The 20083-nt window shown below is 37.2% G+C and overlaps 1 protein-coding gene across 1 annotated transcript in view; it reads left to right on the top strand.

Annotated features, from left to right (window-relative positions):
* Positions 1–20083, top strand: part of MSH4 (mutS homolog 4) — a 53984-nt gene that overhangs the window by 22350 nt on the left and 11551 nt on the right. Inside the window, exons 4-15 of the mRNA XM_048860873.2 lie at positions 2067–2177; positions 3407–3522; positions 4640–4813; positions 5776–5948; positions 10223–10290; positions 13295–13369; positions 13787–13851; positions 14480–14649; positions 16791–16927; positions 17255–17358; positions 18428–18552; positions 19863–20063. Coding sequence (XP_048716830.1) covers positions 2067–2177; positions 3407–3522; positions 4640–4813; positions 5776–5948; positions 10223–10290; positions 13295–13369; positions 13787–13851; positions 14480–14649; positions 16791–16927; positions 17255–17358; positions 18428–18552; positions 19863–20063 — 1519 coding nt within the window. The remainder of the gene's footprint in view (positions 1–2066; positions 2178–3406; positions 3523–4639; positions 4814–5775; positions 5949–10222; positions 10291–13294; positions 13370–13786; positions 13852–14479; positions 14650–16790; positions 16928–17254; positions 17359–18427; positions 18553–19862; positions 20064–20083) is intronic.

Below are 20083 nucleotides of genomic sequence, written 5' to 3'. Positions count from 1 at the left end.
TGTACACACTGCAAAATCTTTTTGCTGGCTTCTCTGAAAGTACATTCACCCTTCAGTCCCTACAGAATACATCTACTAAGATCATCTCCCTTTACCTCTCACTCTGACTTTACCCCTCCATCTACTTCCCTTTTTCTGGCCCCATTGTCTTCAATGCCCTTCACTACAATGCCCCTCTGTTATCCATACTTGTCTCTTATTGTGTTGTGACCTCTGCTTTGCCAATGATATTGGCTTCAATCATTGTTGCACTTTCTTACATGCCACCCCTTATGCATGGAACACCATCCCTGAATTAATATGTTAAGGCCACTATCTTCTCCTCCTACAAATCCCTCCTTAGGGCTTATATCTGCTGTAATGCCACCAAAAAACTAAGACGCTAATGATGGATAGGTTAGGTAGCCACAGCCCAAACAAAAATATTTTAGGTGGTTCAGAACTATTAAGTCCATGTAGCTCATGAATTTATTATAGTTACTCCCATTGTGTGTCTCACAGCCCTACCACTTCAGTTGTTTGTGATACTAGTTGCATTTTGTCTTAGATTGTAAGAGATTTTAGACAGGGATTATGTCTTTCTATTTGTTTGTACAGCACCTTATCACCTATATACTGGGGCCCAAATCTAATTTGGGGCCTTTGAGCACTACTGCAAATAATACAAATAGAAACAATACATAATAATTGATCTTGTTCGGTATATGTAGATGTTAATCCTTTCCTAGATAAGAAACTAGTAGCAAAATTCAGTTGTACTTTAAATCAAAGTTAGGCTCCTGGGTCAAGTCGGGACATCCTTCCTCTCCTCTTTCAGCTTCAGAACTGGCTCCTTTCCCCAGAGGAAGCAGACAGTCCTTTTTACCTTGTCTGTTGTGCTGTTTGACTTTCTGCTCCTGATCCTTTTAGCTGCTGGAGGACCAATTCTTGTTGGTTCTGCCAGCTGCTGAACCTGGTGGACTCTCTTGGCAGCTAGTGGAGTATCTAAACTCACTGCTCTTTTCCACCAGAAGGAAACCTGGTTGGGGCAGGATTAGCCAAGGTGGGAGGGCATCAAACATGGGGTACACCCTGTCACAATGAGTATCTCATGTGAAAAGGAAAAGCTGGTTTAAATGTGTATCTTTTGAGCCACCAAAACAGAGAAACAATGCAGGTTAGACTGTAGCATGCACATGTATCCATAAGAAGTTACAACAAGGTCTAAAATATGACCTACTCCAAAGAGCCTTATCCAGTCCAAGTGAGTCTGCAGCTCATGACCTTCAGGAGCACCATGAACTTCTGCAGCTGCAAACCCAGAAAGTTATTTCTGATTGAAAAGGTACTTTCTCACTCACAGTCATGGAATGCCATGTTAGGCATAACATTCTTTTTTGCAGGGGTTTTTCATCATATCTGTTTTTCATATATTCATGACATGAGATAAATTATTCTCCAAATCTTTTACTTTAATTGTAGGTATTTTTGTAACTATTTTTTCTGTTTTATACTAGTGAGTGATATCTGTAGACAGTTCATTCTTCTGTTTTGAAAATTATTACTGCAGGCTATTTCTTTATTACCTTTTGTATGCAGCAGTTGGAGAGACAAGAGTGCATAAAAGGGAAGGAGAGGGAGGAAAGAAACTTAACAGATTTCTACATGCTATAAATAATATCATATGTTCAACTGCCATCTTTGGAGCCTGATGCAATGGGTGTAACTAAATCCTCTCTTTTTGTATTATATTTACCTTATTGCTTTCTGTACTACACTTACCTCATTATCTGGCCACCAGAAAGTTCCTGATCATTTATTCTCACCTGTTACCAGTGCTCAAAGCTCAGGAAGTAAAAAAGCCATTAAAAACCTTACTGTTTCTGGCCCTGACTGGGAATAAATGATGTCTGCCTGGTTGTTGTGCGTGCACATTCCTTTAAGTGGAATTTTTAATTGATTTAAAAGTGTTTACAAAGATTATAGAATTTGTCAGTTATTTCTGGACTATTTTATTTATTTGTGAAAATGTACTTTGAGATGGCTAAATGATTTTTAATGAAATTATGTTTTAAATTTGTTTTTAGGTTATCACAAAACTCAAGATTTTAACACCATTAGAAATAATAATGTCAAATACTGCTTGTGATACAGGGAATACAACAAAATTGTTCAGTTTGATAACAGAAAATTTCAAGGTAATCTTTTTTTAGACTTCATTTAGTTTTTATAGGGCTCCTATTTGATTGGTTTTATATGGTTACAGATTTGTGACCGTCTTTACGAGGGGATCCAATCGCTTAATCCCTTAGCTTGCTGGGGCTGGGCAGAGTTTAGGCAGTGTTCCTGGCTTTTGGCCTCTATGCGCACACTCCAGGTGTAACCTTGTGTCTGACACCTCTTTTGGCAGTGGTGACCCCACAGCCCAACTGCCTATGCCCTGAAAGTAACGTCATCTCCTGCAAGCCTCCCCAGAAGCTCTTGCACATTTCTAAAGATGTGAGCCTTCTGGCTTACAGTTTGCCTCTTCAGGGACATGCAATAGTGAAAGCCAACAGACACATAGACAGACTTTCACAGGATTCTAAAGTAGTATTGCTCTTTACTTAATAGAATGAGAAATACATCGATCTAGATAAAATAATAAACATGTGTATACACATTTCCTTGCCTCAGGTTCCTCACCATTCTGGAGAGTTCCCAGAAATATCAGTCCCCTGAGTTCAAGGATCCAACCTTCTGTGATTTCAAGAGCTCTGGCCCCTTTCGTCCCTTAAGTGATGGATGCAAAAATAGCTTCTTATCTTTGCTTATATCTTCTAAAGTTCAATGACCTCGCTCAGTAAGCAGGAAGCCCTCTTGGGGGCTCAGCCTGCTGTATCCAGCGGGGAGCTGATGCCATGTTAATTTTTGCAGTTTCGTGTTCTCCCGTCATGATAGTTAAGAGGCTATCTCTCGCACTCACCCATTTGATGGTTTTGTTTACCTTCTGTGTAAGTGCAGCTTCATCATCCCTGCCTGATGACCAGACCAGTCAGAAAAGCAAACATACGCTCCCCTGTCCAAGGCAAACTGGGTCCATGCACTGGTTGCCAAACACATTTTAAGAACAGAATTCCAGCACACGTCTATAACTGTTTGTACACACTCTGTACATACACCACGCAATGAGCTTCAGGACCAGTGTGTCACCAATTTGCTCATGATATCCTACATGACACCTTCCAGATACAGATCATGATAGTGATGAGTGGGGGTACACTGAGTATGTCAGGCCCGACAAGAGTTGCTGACCCAGAGTTGTGAGCTGCCAAAGGGCCTCTGTGTCACATTTTTACATAGAGAGATTCCCCAAATCATCACAACACTCCAGTTTCTTTCCATGAGATTTTGAAACCTTTGCTGTTTTTGGTTTTGTTTTTATTAGAACGTGACTTTTACTACTGTCCAAAGAAAATACTTCAATGAAACAAAGGGCTTGGAATATATAGAACAGTTGTGTACATCTGAATTCAGCACTGTCCTAATGGAGGTTCAGTCCAAGTACGTTTAACCTAAGTAAGAAAAAGAAGTAGTGTCTCCAGATAAAAGATTTTAACAGTTTGTACAGATTTAATACACTGGTCAGTGGCTTCTCATTAATTGGTACACACATCCCTGAAATTTAAAATCTGTAAATGTAGTTACCTTTTTATTTTTCACTCAAACATTTCTGATACATCCATTACCAATGATACATCAATTGTCAAGTGCCTCTTGGAGCCCTGATGACCCACCATTTAGAGACCCTGGCATCAATCTTTCTTTAAGAGCTTGTCAGCTTGTATTTGCTAGAGGAAGTCACTAGAGAGCAACACTAAAAACTTGGTCACCTGGACCCATACTTCAGTAATGTATTTCTGAAATTGCACTGCCAGACTTACACATGCACAATATCCAATATGTGCAAGGCAAGATCATATGCATGCACAGACACATGCATGTTTGAACACTTGATTGGCCCATACAAAAGTGGACCTGCACTACTGAAAATCTGGGCCCTGATCACACTGTTTATACTAGGGGTGGCCAAACCCTGGCTCGCGAAACACATGTGACTCTTTTACAGTTAAAGTGTGGCTTGTGGAGCCCCCCACTCCACCCTGTTCTCTGCCTACCAGAGCGTGGGGCTTCTGCCTTGCGGTAGGGTGGTGGGGCTAGAGGTTTCTGCCCAAGACAACTGGTATCTGTTGAGAGTGGGAGGGCACAATTTAAAGGTTCACCCCCCCAACAGTTTGTCACGCCCCTCTTCTTACCATCAGTGACCCCCCCTGCAGCTCCCAGCTGTTTGCTGCTGCCTCTCCCCATGGCTGAAGTTCCCAGCTTGTCTGCTCCAACAGCTGCTGTGCAGGGCAGGAGCCCAGTGGCACGATTTGACCGAGCAGGGCCAGCAAACCCTGGGAAAAATCTGGGGGCGCATGTGACTCCATGTGCTCCACCAAGCATTGCCTCTGGCTTCTGCATAATGGGAAGGGTTGCTCCCAATCCCTAATATGTGTGAACATGACTCTACAGCTTGGCATAAGATTGCTAAGAAAAACCTTCTCCCTAAGTACAGTAAATGTTTTTGCGCTTGATGAGGAGAAATATTTAATGTTCAATAAATGATTCTACTTTACAGGTATTACTGTCTAGCAGCTGTTGCAGCTTTGCTAAAATATGTTGAATTTATTCAAAATTCAGTTTATGCTCCAAAGTCACTCAAGGTTCGTTTCCAGGGAAGTGAGCAAACTGCTATGATAGATTCATCATCAGCCCAAAATCTTGAATTGTTAACTAACAATAGAGATTCTCGGTAAGATTATTTTGTTTTTACAAATTCAGTTTTTTTGCATTCTTATAAATTTATAATGCACCAAATTCTATGGCACATGTATCTAATCTGTCTAGTCAGAAACAAAGAGTTAATTTGGCTCTATCCTGACAGCAATTATAGCATATATAAAGCTGATTTTTAAATAATTTGAAAAGAGAAATGAACTTTAACTTAGCACAAAATTTGTAGTCCTAGCCTGGAATTTTTTTATGTGCATCAGGATACCCCTAGTAATGAAAGGGATTAGAAAGAAAGAGCAAAAAGATAAGAATTGTGTAAAGGTGTATAGTGTGTCTGTCACAAATGAACCTGCTGTCAGCAGGTTTGACCTATATAACTGACACACAAGTTATGTGTGGCCATGCCTCTACCTAGCAGCTGAGCAAGGGGGATGTTGTTCTGGGGAGTCCAGAAGTGGGTAAGTGCCACCCAGAGCCCGCCTCAACCCATCCTGTGCCCCAACTTCCTGCCCCCTCCCACACCCAAACTCTGCTGCTGCTCGGGGGCGGAGAAGGTGTTGAGCCAGGTAGGGAGCCTTCCAGCCCTGCCCACCCCAGCACCAATGGAGGTCCTGGACAGCGCGCCAACTCCTGCGCCCCCCTGCACCACTAGTGGTCCCAGGCAATCCCCCCACCCAAGTTTTATTGACTGATAATTTTAGTAAAAGTTATGGACAGGTCATGGGTCGTGAATTTTTGTTTACTGCCCATGACCTGTCCGTGACTTTTATTAAAAATATCCGTGACTAAAATGTAGCCTTACTCATAGCCTCATTTTCGGTCTGAGGTCCTAAAGCTCACATGGAGTTCAGGGGAATTTATGTGTGCTTCTGATAATCAAGCTGTCAATTGTACGCTAATTTAATCTGAAAATTTCATTTGATTTGTATCAGCTTGATTTTTTTGAGTTTTTGTTTTTTTAAATTTGTGTTATTTTCAAAGGAATGGTCACACTCTTTTTGGCGTTCTAAATTATACTAAAACTCCAGGTGGAAGCCGAAGACTTAGGTCTAATATCCTGGAGCCTCTGGTTGATGCTGAAACAATTAACACAAGATTGGATTGTATTCAGGAACTACTACAGGATGAGGAGCTCTTTTTTAGTCTTCAGGCAGGTAATAGCTTGTTTTATTTTTAAAACACTTAAAAATACCCATTTAAATATTTTTGTTTTTATAAGAGCTGAAAACTCATAGCATGTATTAATAAAATAGATATGAAACATGTTTTGACTTGTGAAGTTACATTTCATAGTGGATTTAAAAAATGTTATGATTTCTAGCAATAGTTCTTAATCTGTCATTATTTAATTTGACTTTTTACCTCTTTTTTGATCATTTTGCTAAAATTTTTAGTAAATGAGGTGGACCAGCAAATGGTGCTTTAGAGGAATTTTGAATTGGTCTCACTAGCTCTTTAACCAACTGCATTTTGTGTTCGAGCCAGGCTTTCCAGATATACACTACTAACATCTGAAATGTAATTTGCATACTGTTATGAATATGCAGCTTCTCATTTTTGATTGCTAAGATACAGGTAACAAGACAGATGAATATACATACGCTGCTAAAGAGCACAAGTTAGTTAGTCCAGCTAAGCTTGACATTAAATTCGCTAAATCTTTATTTCCTGGTTTTGGACGGCTTATTGTGTTTTTTGGGGAAAATGAGTAATCACTTTTGGTCAGATCAGGAACTCTTTCCAAGGCTTTCACAACACAAAAATGGATGACATGTAGTCTGTTGAGCTACCCTCTTTTAGCTTGATATTATACTAGCGGAGCAGATGTGAATACATAAATACCACCATATTTTGCAGATCATCAGAGTGGCTCAGATACTATGTTTATCCTTTATTTTTACACCTTAAATATTTCAAATACACATTTTTAAAATAAAATGTTTGGAAATAGTTACTGCATCACAACTACCTAAAACAGTGACTTGGCATTTCTCATTCTTTCTCTATCTCCATCCCATCATAGAAAATATTTTGACATTTATATCCCACCTGTCAAGAAGTAAGGAGGCAAAAGGTGTATGTCAATCACAGTTGATATAAAAACACCGGCCCACCCACTTTGTCCTTAGTATTTTTGCTTCCTTTCCCCTGGAAACATGGAGTGTATTTCACCAGTTTTAACTTCATCCCCACTCACCCACCCCATTTCAATAGATCAGAAATATGCCCGTGAAGATGCAGCAGAGGAGACTGTGTTTTGGCACTTGTAGCTCAAAGGTAGTGAGATAGGTAGGAGAGGTGGACTATAATATATGCTTCCCCACAAGACTACTTGTCAAACATTGTCTCTTGGTCTTGTTAGTGATCAGCTCTCTAACTTATGAGGTGCAGCTGCTTTCTTTCTATTAAAAGAATAGGACAAGGAACTCTCAGAATCATTAGTGTTGATTTTTAACAAATCTGAGAACATGGGGAAGTTCCAGAGGATTGGAAAAAAGCCACCATTTACAAATATTTCAGTATTTAAAGAGGGTAAATGGGATGACCCAGATAACTATGGGCCTCTATCCTGGCAAAATCATGGAAAGGCTGATATGGAATGCAATCAGTGAAGAATTAAAGGATGTTAGCGTAATTAATGCCAGTCAGCATGGTTTTATGGAAAATAGGTCTTGACAAACAAATTTCTTATTTTTTTGAAGAGATCACAAGTTTGATAAATTTTTCTGTGTTGGCATAATATACTTAGACTCTAGCATGCATTCTGATTTTTTAAGAATTTGCACTATATGTAGCCCATGTTAAATGGATTAATATTTACAGATGACACTCAAATTGGTGGAGTGATAAATAATGATGGGGACAGGTAAATTATACAGACAATCATGGATCATTTAATAAGGTGAACAATATGCATTTTAATACAGCCAAAAGTAAGATCATACATCTACGAACAAAGAATGTAGGTCACACTATTCTGGAATGCAGCAATCCTGAAAAGGACTTGAATGCAGATAACCTTTTGACCATGAGCTTCCTCTGTAATGCTGTAGCTAAGAGGGTGAACATGATCCTTGGATACATAACCAGGGGAATATCGAGTAGGAGTAGGGAGTTGGTATTATGTCTGTGTACAGCATTAGTGAGACCATTACTGGAATACTGCATCAAGTTTTTGTGTCTCCACTTCAAAAAGGATTTTGGAAAAATTGGAAAGGGTTCAGAGAAGAGAACTACAAGAAAGATTTCAGACTGGAAAACAAGCCTTCTAGTGAGAGACTGAAGAAGCTCAATCTATTTAGTTTATCTAAGGGAAGTTTAAGAGGTGATTTCATTACAGTTTCCAATATGTACATGGGAAAGGCACATTACAGTTTCCAATATGTACATGATGGTAGACAGCTCTTTAATCTAGCAGAAAAAAGGCGTAGAAAAGTTTTAACAGTAAGGGTAATTAACTATTGGAACAACTTATCTAGGGATATAGTGGATTCTCCATCAATTGGAGTCTTAAGATTTGATATCTTTCTAAAAGGTATGCTGTTGCACAAACAGAAGTTATAGGTTTGATGCAGAAATTACTGGATGAGGCTCTATAACCTGTGTTGTGTAGGAAGTTAGATTATAGTGGTTCCTTCTGGTCTTAAAATGTATGAACCATACAGCTCTCATTATTTTCTTTAAAAGCGGCAAAGAGTCCTGTGACACCTTATAGACTAACAGACATATTGGAGCATAAGCTTTCGTGGGTGAATACCCACTTCACCAGATGCATCCAACGAAGTGGGTATTCACCACAAAAACTTATGCTCCAATACGTCTGTTAGTCTATAAGGTGCCACAGGACTCTTTGCTGCTTTTACAGATCCAGACTAACATGGCTGACACCCCTCTGATATTTGACATTATTTTCTTTGTGACTGTTGGAATAGTTCTGATGTGGGTGATGGTCCTTATGATTTGTAAAAATTTTCACTCTGGTTCTTGCCAGAAATGTAGATCTCCCATTGTGATCTCTCATTCTTTGCCCTCAAGATCAGGTGTGAACTAGAGCAGGAGCTAGGGTACTACCTGAGAAAAGGTCAAGTACATTATCTCCTTGAAAGCAGAGGCTAATTCCTCAGTTGTATTCTTCCATGACATTGCTAATATGGAAGTTCTCAATCTTCACCTTCCATCTTTCACAGTCACAACAGAGTTGTAAAACTTCTAGTTTCCTTTGGATACCAGTCCATCCGGTGATGTTTCCAACATAGCTGGCTCTCTTTCCTCCTCTTGCCTGATAGTATAAGAGTTGGAATCAAGTTGCTCTGGTGATTGGTGAGCAGTTTGTCCACAGAAAGATTTTATTTTCTTACCTATGATATTAAGTGATTTTGCTGTTTTTAAATTGTTCCTTTTCATCCCCTGATCATTCATAATTTAGGTTATCCAGCTAATTTTTACCTTCTGTAACACCAAAACTTGAACGCTGTGAGTCGTGTCTCAGACTGCTTTCTAAATGACCAGCTCTCGTATCCATACAGGAGGGTTGACCATATGTGTAGCTCTTCAACAATCAGTGCTATACTAAGGCACTGCCACACACCAGGGCTTTTATTAGATTTGGGGATCTTTCCTCTGCAAGATGCATGGGAGTCTGCTGCCTCTTCAATAGTTCAGTAGTGCCCACCAGTCTTGAGCTCTTGTAGTTGCAGAGTTAGTGCTATATTCTGTCGGGCTTCCTTCTGATAAGGTCATTCCACCACAGGCTCAGGTTACTACTTGTGAAATTGCAGGGCAGATACATAGTCATCTTTTCACTGTCATAATTGGATGGGAATTTTCAAACAGAGAATATTGCTGTGATTTTTAAGAAAGCCCGTTTGCTCTTGAGGACTGCTTGCTACATCTGCAGTCTGACATATTTTCTGTTATAAGATAGGAAGTAGAGACATTTGACAAGGGACTGTAGTCTACTGACAATACCATTTGTTATAGTCTCCCACTCTTCCTTCATTCATATTTCAGCCCTCCTACCCTGTTGTGGGGATCCTAATGTTCTTATTGTTCAATATCTTTTAGGTTGTTTAAGCTCTGAGAGTTTCTTTATTGAAGAGAATACGAGAGAGCTGATGTCATTATATCCATCATGATATAATGACCAAAATTGCTCAGATACCATGGTTATGGATGTGACATAAGAATCTTGTTAGATTGGTAGTTCTTTTGTCTGTTTTCTTTCTGGTAATTGAAGCTACAGTACTTTGTCAAGATTTTGCTGTGATAGGGTGAGGGAAGAAAATGACTTCACAAACAGAGGTACTAAATAGTTTTCTGTGCCTGTTTTCTTTTGGAAAATTAAATCACTTATTTGTTAAATATTTATTATTAAAATTATCGCAAGTTTCAGCTCAGTTTCTAATTTGTGTTTAATGTTGTTTTACAGTGATTTCAAGATTCCTGGATACTGAACAACTTCTTTCAATTTTAGTACAAATTCCAAAGCAAGATACAGTAGGTTTATAAATGCACCTATCTCATAAATAATGAATAATTGTCAGTTATCTCAGTAGAGTATGCAACATGTAAACTTCCTATAGCAGCTGTACAATTGTATTATTTGTAAAAAAAGATTGTATATTAGAAAGGGATGGAAACATAGTTTTAAAGATATACAATGATTTATATATGTTGCATCTCACCCAGAAAGATGAATGTATGGACCCCTTAAACTAAGGCATATTTTTACTTCGTAACAGGAGAAGAATTTCAGCCAATCATAAAGTGTTTTCATTTATTTATTTAGATTTATGCAGAGAGTAATAAAAGAGCACCCATCTAATGCTCTAGGCATCCTTGACAATATTTTAAAAATACACTGAAACAGGCCTGTTGGTTCCCCCAGATCAGCTCAAATACACAGCAACAAAATGCATGACTGATGTGAATTGATCTCACACAGTCCACAATTTCCCACACCCAGTCTAATCCAACATTCATTTCTTCACAAGTGAGGGAGAAAAGGTGGGCAAAGCAGCAAGGTTAACAAACTCAACCTGTTATGGACTTAGGGAGGACGCTAGCCCTGTGACCCTTGTGGAGAATGACCAAAAAACATGACTGTTGTTCCTTCACAAATCCACTGTACTTTTAAATCTGCATCCTCTTACTTATTCATCCTAATCACACCTTCTTCTTAACATCACTGGAGAGTAGGAGAGAGAAGCATTTTCATATGAGCATGAAAGGGAAAATATACCTTTTAATGTTAAAAGCTGTATAATAGAAATAATCTCCTTTTTGTAATATACTCACAGTTTGCCCACTTAACTTTGCTTTGTCTATTATCTAGCCTCAGGAGCTTCTTATGCAATATAAAGCAGTGGAGATTATCCCTTATAAATGGACCCCCAAATTTTTACTAAAAAACAAACCTCTTTCGTTTAGTTTCAGTTACTAAATAAACCTTCAAAACCTGTCAAGCTAGAACTTAGAATCTTATTCCTTTTAGCTTCAAAACACAAGCCTTCATGGTTAAGCCAAGAGAAAGTCTCTTACAACTATGAAATAAGTTCTTTCTCAGCAGCCATCAGGGTACAAATTATTAGTGAGCTGTAGCTCACGAAAGCTCATGCTCAAATAAATTGGTTAGTCTCTAAGGTGCCACAAGTACTCCTTTTCTTTTTGCGAATACAGACTAACACGGCTGTTACTCTGAAACATAACAGAGAGAGTACAATTAGATGCAGCAATTATTAACGTTTGTTTTATTACAGCTCATTTTCTTCAAATATAGTACATGCACAAATTTTCAAGGGGATTAAAATATTTTGAAAATTTGAACCTGCCGTATGTAGCAAGCTGTTTTAGAAATAGAGGGATACAGAGAATATTTAAATACAAGTCAACATCTCAAATCAAGGTAATTTTTAGGCCAGATTCTGTCACCCCAATTTGTTTTAAATGTAATAAAAAAAAAATCTGTTCCTTGCCCCCAGCCCCAATGCATCAACAGCAAGATTTGAACCCTGGACTTCAGCAGCGACCTCGACAGCTTCAACTAGCTCATCTCAGAACAGGCTGTTATCACTTCAGTTATTTGCAAACTGCAAAACATTACTAACCAATGACTAAGTGCATCCAGCTGGTGCAAAAAAGTATGTCAGGAAAGTGCTTTAGTAACAATACAGCTGCCTAGACTTCATTGTTAATAAAAACTATTCTGATTCAGTATACTTAAAATACAGCCAGTTCATCACAATTTTTCTTCGTGTTTCTGGATGCTAGTTTAGACAAAAAAGAAATTAGAAAGTAAAGAAATCTTTCTTTGTACTCTCATCCATGTGCCTATTTTAAAATGTTAAAAAATAAATTAAAACACCATGTTATAATGTTACTAACAGGTATAGAATAACAAACTTTTGAATGATACTTTTTTTCTCCTTAAAAGCAAGACACACTGAAGTTCCTGGAGTTGTAATTGGTAATGTGTGTATATGGGGGGGATTTTGGCAGAAACTTGCTATGGTTATTGGAACAGCTACCCTCGCTTGCTTTCTCCTTGCTAAGGTGACCCAAAGCAATCAAATTGCTCCATCTTAAGGAATATGTCTGTAAATGTCCACCCTGATACTTCCTTTGCACTAAGACACCATCTGGGCTGATTGCCAAGCTTCATTCTGAGAAGAAAATTCAGCAACATATAAAGGGACTTAGCTGAGTTCTGTGAGCACATTTTTCTTTAAGAAACTTCAGAATTTTTAGAAAAAAATGGTTGAAGAAAAATTCTTGGATTGTGAGAACATTAGAAATTGGGTGAGTGAGGGTGTTTCTGTTCCAACAATTTGTAGCATAATTATTTTTAAAATAAACTAAGACTTTTTAGTAGATTTTTATGTGTAATTGAATTTTTCATAAAATTGAAAGAAAAATACCGTTTAATATTTCCCACACAGGAGCCTTCACTTTTATTTATATTTTCTATTAATTTGACTTTAAAACAGATAACAGGAAAGATTTTCATTTGTGCTTTTGAAAATCTGCCTTAGCTTCTACATAAGATTTTTCCATTTTTCAACTCTAAAGTTTTCTTCAGTTTCATTTTCAGAAGCCTTTGATTTTCCAACATTGATTTCAACTCTCCACACAAAAATTAGATGTTTTTTTTTCTTATGGAACTGCTACCTATTCTTTCTTTATAAGGCAGCAGCACATAGCAAATGTTCTGTTCTCTGCAAGAAAACACAAATATTTTAGAATTCTTGTCAGTTGAAGAACTCTTTTGAAAATACTGTATTGTAATTTGAGTTTTCTCAAGCCATACATAGTCAAATATTTATTTTTTTTACAAAACAGCAAATTTACAAATTGTCAAACTGGTCATTAGTCATGAATTTTCATAAATCACTTAATAGTACATGAAAAATACATTCAGAATATGTGTGTAAAATGCATGCTTGTTTTGAAATGTATTTTAAAAATCTATACATACTGCATTTGTAATATTTTTTTTCAACAGGTTAAAGCTGCTGAATCAAAGATAACTAATTTAATCTATCTGAAACATACTCTGGAACTTGTGGATCCTCTAAAGGTGAAATGTATTCTGTTACTTTTTCTATATAAAATCCAAACTAGTTAGTTAATCTTTGTTGTCACACAGTGCAGTTCATTATATTTACTTTATATCTCATGGAACCGTACATTGTCACTGTAATAATTTCCTCTAAAAATAAGACAAGGGCCTCTAAATCTATGCTAAGTTTGATGTTGATTTAAAAAAACATATTTGAGTCTCTATTACTTTTGGAACTGGATTCTGAATGCTAGTTAAAAGCTTAATTTTATAACGATTATTTAACTTAAATAGATGCCACCCAACTGGTAAGCTCTTTATATCACCCCAACTTCAAATAAGCCTAGGTGAATCTAAAAGCCATACAGACTGTTAAAATGATTAAAATTTAATAATGTTTTTATGATTAAGTAATTATATTTTAATTTTCAATAGGCTGCTTTGAAAAGCTGCAAGACTCATCTGTTAAAGGCATATTACAGTTCTCTGGAAGACAAAAGGTACTGTGATATTTTCATAGCTAGAATATCTGGTTGTCTCCTTTTTTCTGAGGATGTCTGTAGGATTTTAAGATGTTGCTTCTTGAATTATTTATAGTTATAACTCCTGTTTTTTCTGTTATCATTAGAAACTCTTAATTTTACTTATTCTTTACGAAGTTTCTAGAAATTCAGTTTTTCAACTATTGCAGGAGAAATTTTAAAAAAGATAAACAGAAAATTGGTTTTAACAATAGTTGATTGGTTATGAATGACAAACATAATTTAAATTCTTACAAAAATTAAATACTCCAGTAGATATTATTGAAAAGACAAAAAGAATGTGAGAATACTTCGATTTCTTAGAATCACCCAAAATGACTGAGGACAAGTAGCTGTTTCTTATATTTGAGCAGTGTGCAATGTCTGCCATTCTTTAAGATATTAAAATATTTAGGTTAAAGTTAGTTGTGTTCATATGTTGTTTGAGATTAAAAAAAAATCGCGTGGTAAGTTTTTAGTGTTTACTTTGAACTATTGAAGTGTATTGGCTTCGGTAATTTTTATTTATAATTGAAGATAATGTTGATGATGAAGTTGAAAAATATTACCTAGCCAATTCCATTACTGATATAACTACTGTTTGTAGGTTTGGAATCATACTTGAAAAGATAAAAACTGTCATTAATGATGATACAAGATACACAAAAGGATGCCTGAATATGAGGACCCAGAAGTGCTATGCAGTCAGGCCAAACATCAATGAATTCCTTGATATAGCTCGTAGAACATACACAGAGATTGTAGATGACATAGCAGGTATTTCATGATTGATGATTAATAGGAATATATTGCACCTGTTATATAGAACCATAAAATTGTACAAGAATATATAGAGCTAACTTTCTAATGAAGAGAAGGCAAGTATTTTTATTGTAATTTGATTTTGTCATTGATAAAAAAGAGTTGAGGTACATTTGAAATTAGGGTTGCCATACATTTCAGTTTTCCCAGACACAACCTCTTTTTGGTCTTCTAGACTCTGTCCTGGCAGATTTTTGAAATATGAACAAATGCCCATGATTTTTCCTTGCTTGTCCTTTTTCAAGACATTTTGAGGACATTACACTTGTTATTTATAAATGTTAGATATTCAAAGTAGAAAGAAACTACTCCGCTCCCCATCCAGCTCTCCCTTCCCCCTGGCAGTGTCCTCTATTTGGGAACTTGAAATATGGTAACCCTATTTGAAATGTACTTTGAGATTTTCCATTTGTAGATAAAAACTGTAATTAAATAAAATGATGAATAATTATTTTGTGATTTTAAAAAGTAAAAAGATTGCTTCATTTATTGTGCCACCAAAAAAACAAGCTGTATATGAATCAAAGATATTGTAATCTTTCCATTTAAAACCTATGGTTTGCACCTACAATGCAGTGCATCTAAATTCAGTTTGAAGTGTTGAAACAATATTATTTCAAATAAAATTTTCTGGTACAGAAATTTAGTTTTATCATCTGCTGATACTTTACAAACACAAATACTTTGTTTTTAATATTTTAACTAGTTTGAATCTGTGGGCTATGATTTAACTGTGCTATTAAGAATTGTGTAAAACCACTTTCTTGATATTATTTTAAAGCCAAAATGAATAAAATCAATTTTGGAAGAATGCCTCTATTCTTTGAGTATAACCGTTTTAGATAAAGTGTCTAAAGTTGATGAAAAAGATTGTCTTTTTCTGAATGGCTCCTATCACATTTCTGAGCAGACAAGATTGTTCTTTTAGTTCACCCTTTAACAAGCAAGAATGACAAATAGCCCATGTGAATAGTAGAATTTTTAACACCAATAGTATACTATAGATTGTCTTGAAGTTCCTGTTAGTTTTGTAGCTTACAGTCGACATCACACAGAGTGAACATCAAGAGTTTAATTGTTCTCTTGCTTTCCAAAATTTTCCTTACATGGCTGCTAAGACCCAGAGAAATGTAGGCAGGGAGGAGCTCTCTCTCCCTCCTGATGGTTACTGCAGTCCAGTTTCACTGCAGCCCACACGTTTACAGCAGAAGAGCTCCTTTTCTCCTTTCCCTGTTACCATGCTAAGTGCTGAGGAAGCAAATGCTGACACTGGAGCACTGAGTGCCTCCAGGACCCAGGTGTCCAACACAGCCCATCTTCTCTACCCAACCTTTTGCTGGCCTGAGTCTCTGGTGGTAGCAACAGTGGGAGGTGGTGCCAGCTCAGTGAGGTGTGTGAATGCCAGGGAAACCCCATTCAACAGCATCCTTCTTTTCTCCCCACACAGTAGTACAACATCAGTATTTTTCCTCATCTACCCAGACACCCACACATGCCTGTACCCCACCCAGCAAAATTCAGAATTCCCACCACTTAGCAGCACCTTTCCTCCTGCCCCCTAATAGTCCCCTGCATCTATCACCCTCCCACTTTGCTCCAGGTGGGTGGCTTGGGGTTATGGTTTAGAATTACAAAAGATTGTGAACTGTGGAGTGAGTGGGAAAAGATTGAGAGCCCCAGATCTAAGAGTTACAGTTACCTGTTGAGAAAGCAGGGTAAAACACCACTGGCATGAAAGTGGATTCATCTGAAGCTTACTCCTCTGAGAAATCTTCCTTTCCAGCAGGACAACCCACCCCTGAGATCCCCATGACAACATATGAATATCTTTAAAAAGAGGCTATGAATTCTCATATTCTCACCTGACACTTTTTGTCCACTAGTTTTATAAAGCTAGTGCTCTTATTTGAATGGTTTACTGAGCTCTTTCACCTCCACACAAGCCCCCTTTCAAGGTCCTAACAAGGCTATCTAATTTACTGGAATTGGTATCTAGATATCTGCATGATGCCTTTACTACTCAGATAACACAGTGAGTTTTATAGTATGTTAGACAATATTTCAATTGTGGCTGGTTTTTTCCCCATACTACTTAGGAATGATAACACAGCTTGCAGAAAAATACAGCCTACCTTTGAAGATGAGTTTCAGCTCTGCTCGTGGATTTTTTATCCAAATGAATGCAGAGTGTGCAGCATTACCTAATGGTCAGCTACCTTCAGAATTTACAAAGGTATGTGTTCTGGACATGTTTTGTCATGAAATTAATTACTTCAGTGATATTACATAATAAATGAGGATAGAATTTATTTAACCCATATTCTTTTATACAATGTATTAGACATCTATGTGTCAGATAATATGAAATGTTACAAGGTTGCTATCATTCTAATATTTGCATTTTGTTTCTTGTCTTTTCATGCTATTTTATTTAGGAAAAGTGAAATAAGGTAACAGTTTTGTCACTTGCTTTCCAGATTGTTCCTACTTTGTTTCTGGAAATCTTTCTTTATGTGCATTTATTTGAGATGTATTACTTTAAGGTTGAATTTCCTTACAGATCACTAAAATGAAAAATGCATATAGCTTTACTTCAGCAGACTTAATTAAAATGAATGAAAGGTGCCAGGAGTCTTTGAGAGAAATTTATCACATGACCTACTTGTAAGAACATTTCAAACTCTTTAATATTTGTGTTAACTTGATTTATTTGCCATATTAACAACTAGTTGTGAAATTTTTCTCATATATTTTCATTGTTAAATTGTGTCTTTATAAAAGCACTCCAGATTGTAGAGAGAGAGTGTTCTTCATGAGAGAGCACATTAAAAGGCTAAATCTACATTATCCTGAATTATGATTAAAATGTATAGGGATTTATTCATAAAAAAAGAAGAGTATACATCACATTTAGTAAACTTTTTGTAGAGTATTATCAACACAAAATGACATGAATATAGCACTTTGGCAATGTGTAGCCATTATTTATATTAAGTATGCCTTTCATTTTAAGTAGAATTACCTTCAGTTTTTCCATAAATTATGCTTATAAAGGGACCAAAGGGCATATATTGTTCTCTTTTCTTCTAGATTACAAAAGCTAACATAGGCTATTTTTGGTGATCATGTGAACCCATTTTAAACATGAACAACTCAAGAAACTGAAGAGTCACACTTTTTGGAGGACTATAGAACGCCATTGGTTCCAAAGCTGTATTTTGAGAGTCAATTTTGCACATGCAGCTCCCTTTCAAGCCAGTGGGAGTTGTATCTGCACATCTGATGGCAGAATTTGGCCTAGAATTTGTTCCCCGATAACTTACTACACTTTAGAAATGCCCATGTTTACAAATCTCTATGGCATTTATGAAATGTCTGTCTTCCTAGTGTCTAAGTATCATATTGACATTATTTTTTATGGATATTAGGAAAAACTTTTTCACTAGGAGGGTGGTGAAGCACTGGAATGCATTACCTAGGGAGGTGGTGGAATCTCCTTCCTTTGAAGTTTTTAAGGTCAGGCTTGACAAAGCCCTGGGTGGGATGATTTAGTTGGGGATTAGTCCTGCTTTGAGCAGGGGGTTGGACTAGATGACCTCCTGAGGTCCCTTCCAACCCTGATATTCTATGATTCTATGATTACGAGCTTAATAATTGCCTTATTGCTGTAAATTGTGTAAAGCAATAAAATGTAGTAGTGTACAGTAACTAATTCAGAGCTGTCTGCTTGCAGGATAGTATGTAAACTACTGAGTGAAATTTATGAACATATCCATTGCCTATACAAACTCTCTGACACTGTGTCAATGTTGGATATGTTGCTGTCATTTGCCCATGCCTGCACTCTTTCTGACTACGGTAAGTTTCTTTCTAAAAGATGGTAAATATTAATAAAAATGCGGGTAAAGTTATTCCCCTGTCCCCCAATGTTTATATAATATTACCACCAGGTCTAGTTTGTGGCTCTTGTATTTATCTCAATGTATGAATTACTTTTATAGCTTCAATTTTCCTACTTTTCTTTCCCTTTTTATTCATGTATTCCCCCATTTGCTTCTGAATACAGTCTTGGCATGTTAATTTGAGGATGCAGGGCTAAGATGTTATTTTTTTTGTAACAGATCATGAGGACTCGTATAAAAGATGTAATCTCTACCTGAAAACAGCCCATTAATTCCTCCAAGTATACTGTCTTTGCTGATTTCATAGCTACATGGGAATATCATTTCTGATTCTTCCACTCTTGCTCATGTTGAATAATCCCTTCTTTGTGAATAGTCCTTGTCATGGGGTGACTGGCCTTTTAGAGAGAATTAAGGACAGTCTACCCATGACTAAGGTTGGTAAGCCAGCCTTGGTGGTTAATTGGTGGACTGGGAGCTAATCAATTACCCAGGTGGCTGATTACTGCTCAATTAGGGGAGCACCTGACTTTAATAAAATTACCAGAACTCAGTATGGAGAGGAGGTCAGCAAGGAGCAGTGCTGGGGAAAAAAGACTCCTGATGACAGGAGACAGCAGGCAATAGAAAATGGGGCGTGTGACCACTCTGTGATGGGATAGACAAATGGTACCTGAACCTTAGTTCCAGGGAGAAGAACTGGATCATATTTTTATGCTATGTTAGCTAAAGCACTGGCAAGAGTTCTACCCAAGCTCCAGTGAGAACTGAGAAGCTGAAGGTGGTACCTCCAGCTCTGGGGAGGAAGACCGAGGGTTATTTTATGTAAACAGCAGAAAGACTGTTCTGAACAGTACTCTAGCTCCAGGACTAGGAGCCTCATGATGCAGGCAAGATACAGAACTAGAGGGGTCCCCCAAATCTGGAGCTAGGAGTAGGATTAAGGGCTCAAGTGGAAGGTCTTTCTCTGTTTGGGATATTTATTTCTGTTAATTAAAGGGAAATGCTTTAAGGCAAGCTTGTTTTGACTTATTTTGTAGATACAGGTTGGAGGAAACTGAGGCAGCGCCTTGTAGTGCTATGCCTGCCAGAGGAGTGAAGCCCCCAACTCAAGTAGCAAGACATTATTCAACAAGAGAAAGAGTAACAGACTCAGAGCTCTGCATGAGTGATTCTTATTTTATTTAAATATCTAACTTTTTAATAATTGCCATAGGTTTTTTGTATTTAGTGCTTAACATTTCTTATAATTTTTTCTTGGTTTAGTTCGTCCAGAATTTACTGATACCTTAGCAATCAAGCAGGGGTGGCATCCCATTCTTGAAAAAATATCTATGGAAAAACCTGTTTCTAATAACACTTACATCACAGAAGGCAGCAATTTTATCATTATTACAGGACCAAATATGAGTGGAAAATCAACTTACCTGAAACAGATTGCTCTCTGTCAAATTATGGCACAGATTGGTGAGCAACAGTTTACCTTA

The sequence above is a fragment of the Caretta caretta genome, chromosome 8 (genome assembly GCF_965140235.1).
Source record: "Caretta caretta isolate rCarCar2 chromosome 8, rCarCar1.hap1, whole genome shotgun sequence".
NCBI lineage: Eukaryota > Metazoa > Chordata > Testudines > Cheloniidae > Caretta > Caretta caretta.
Note: the sequence above shows the minus strand (reverse complement) of the source record. Positions and strands in the feature narration are given on the sequence as shown.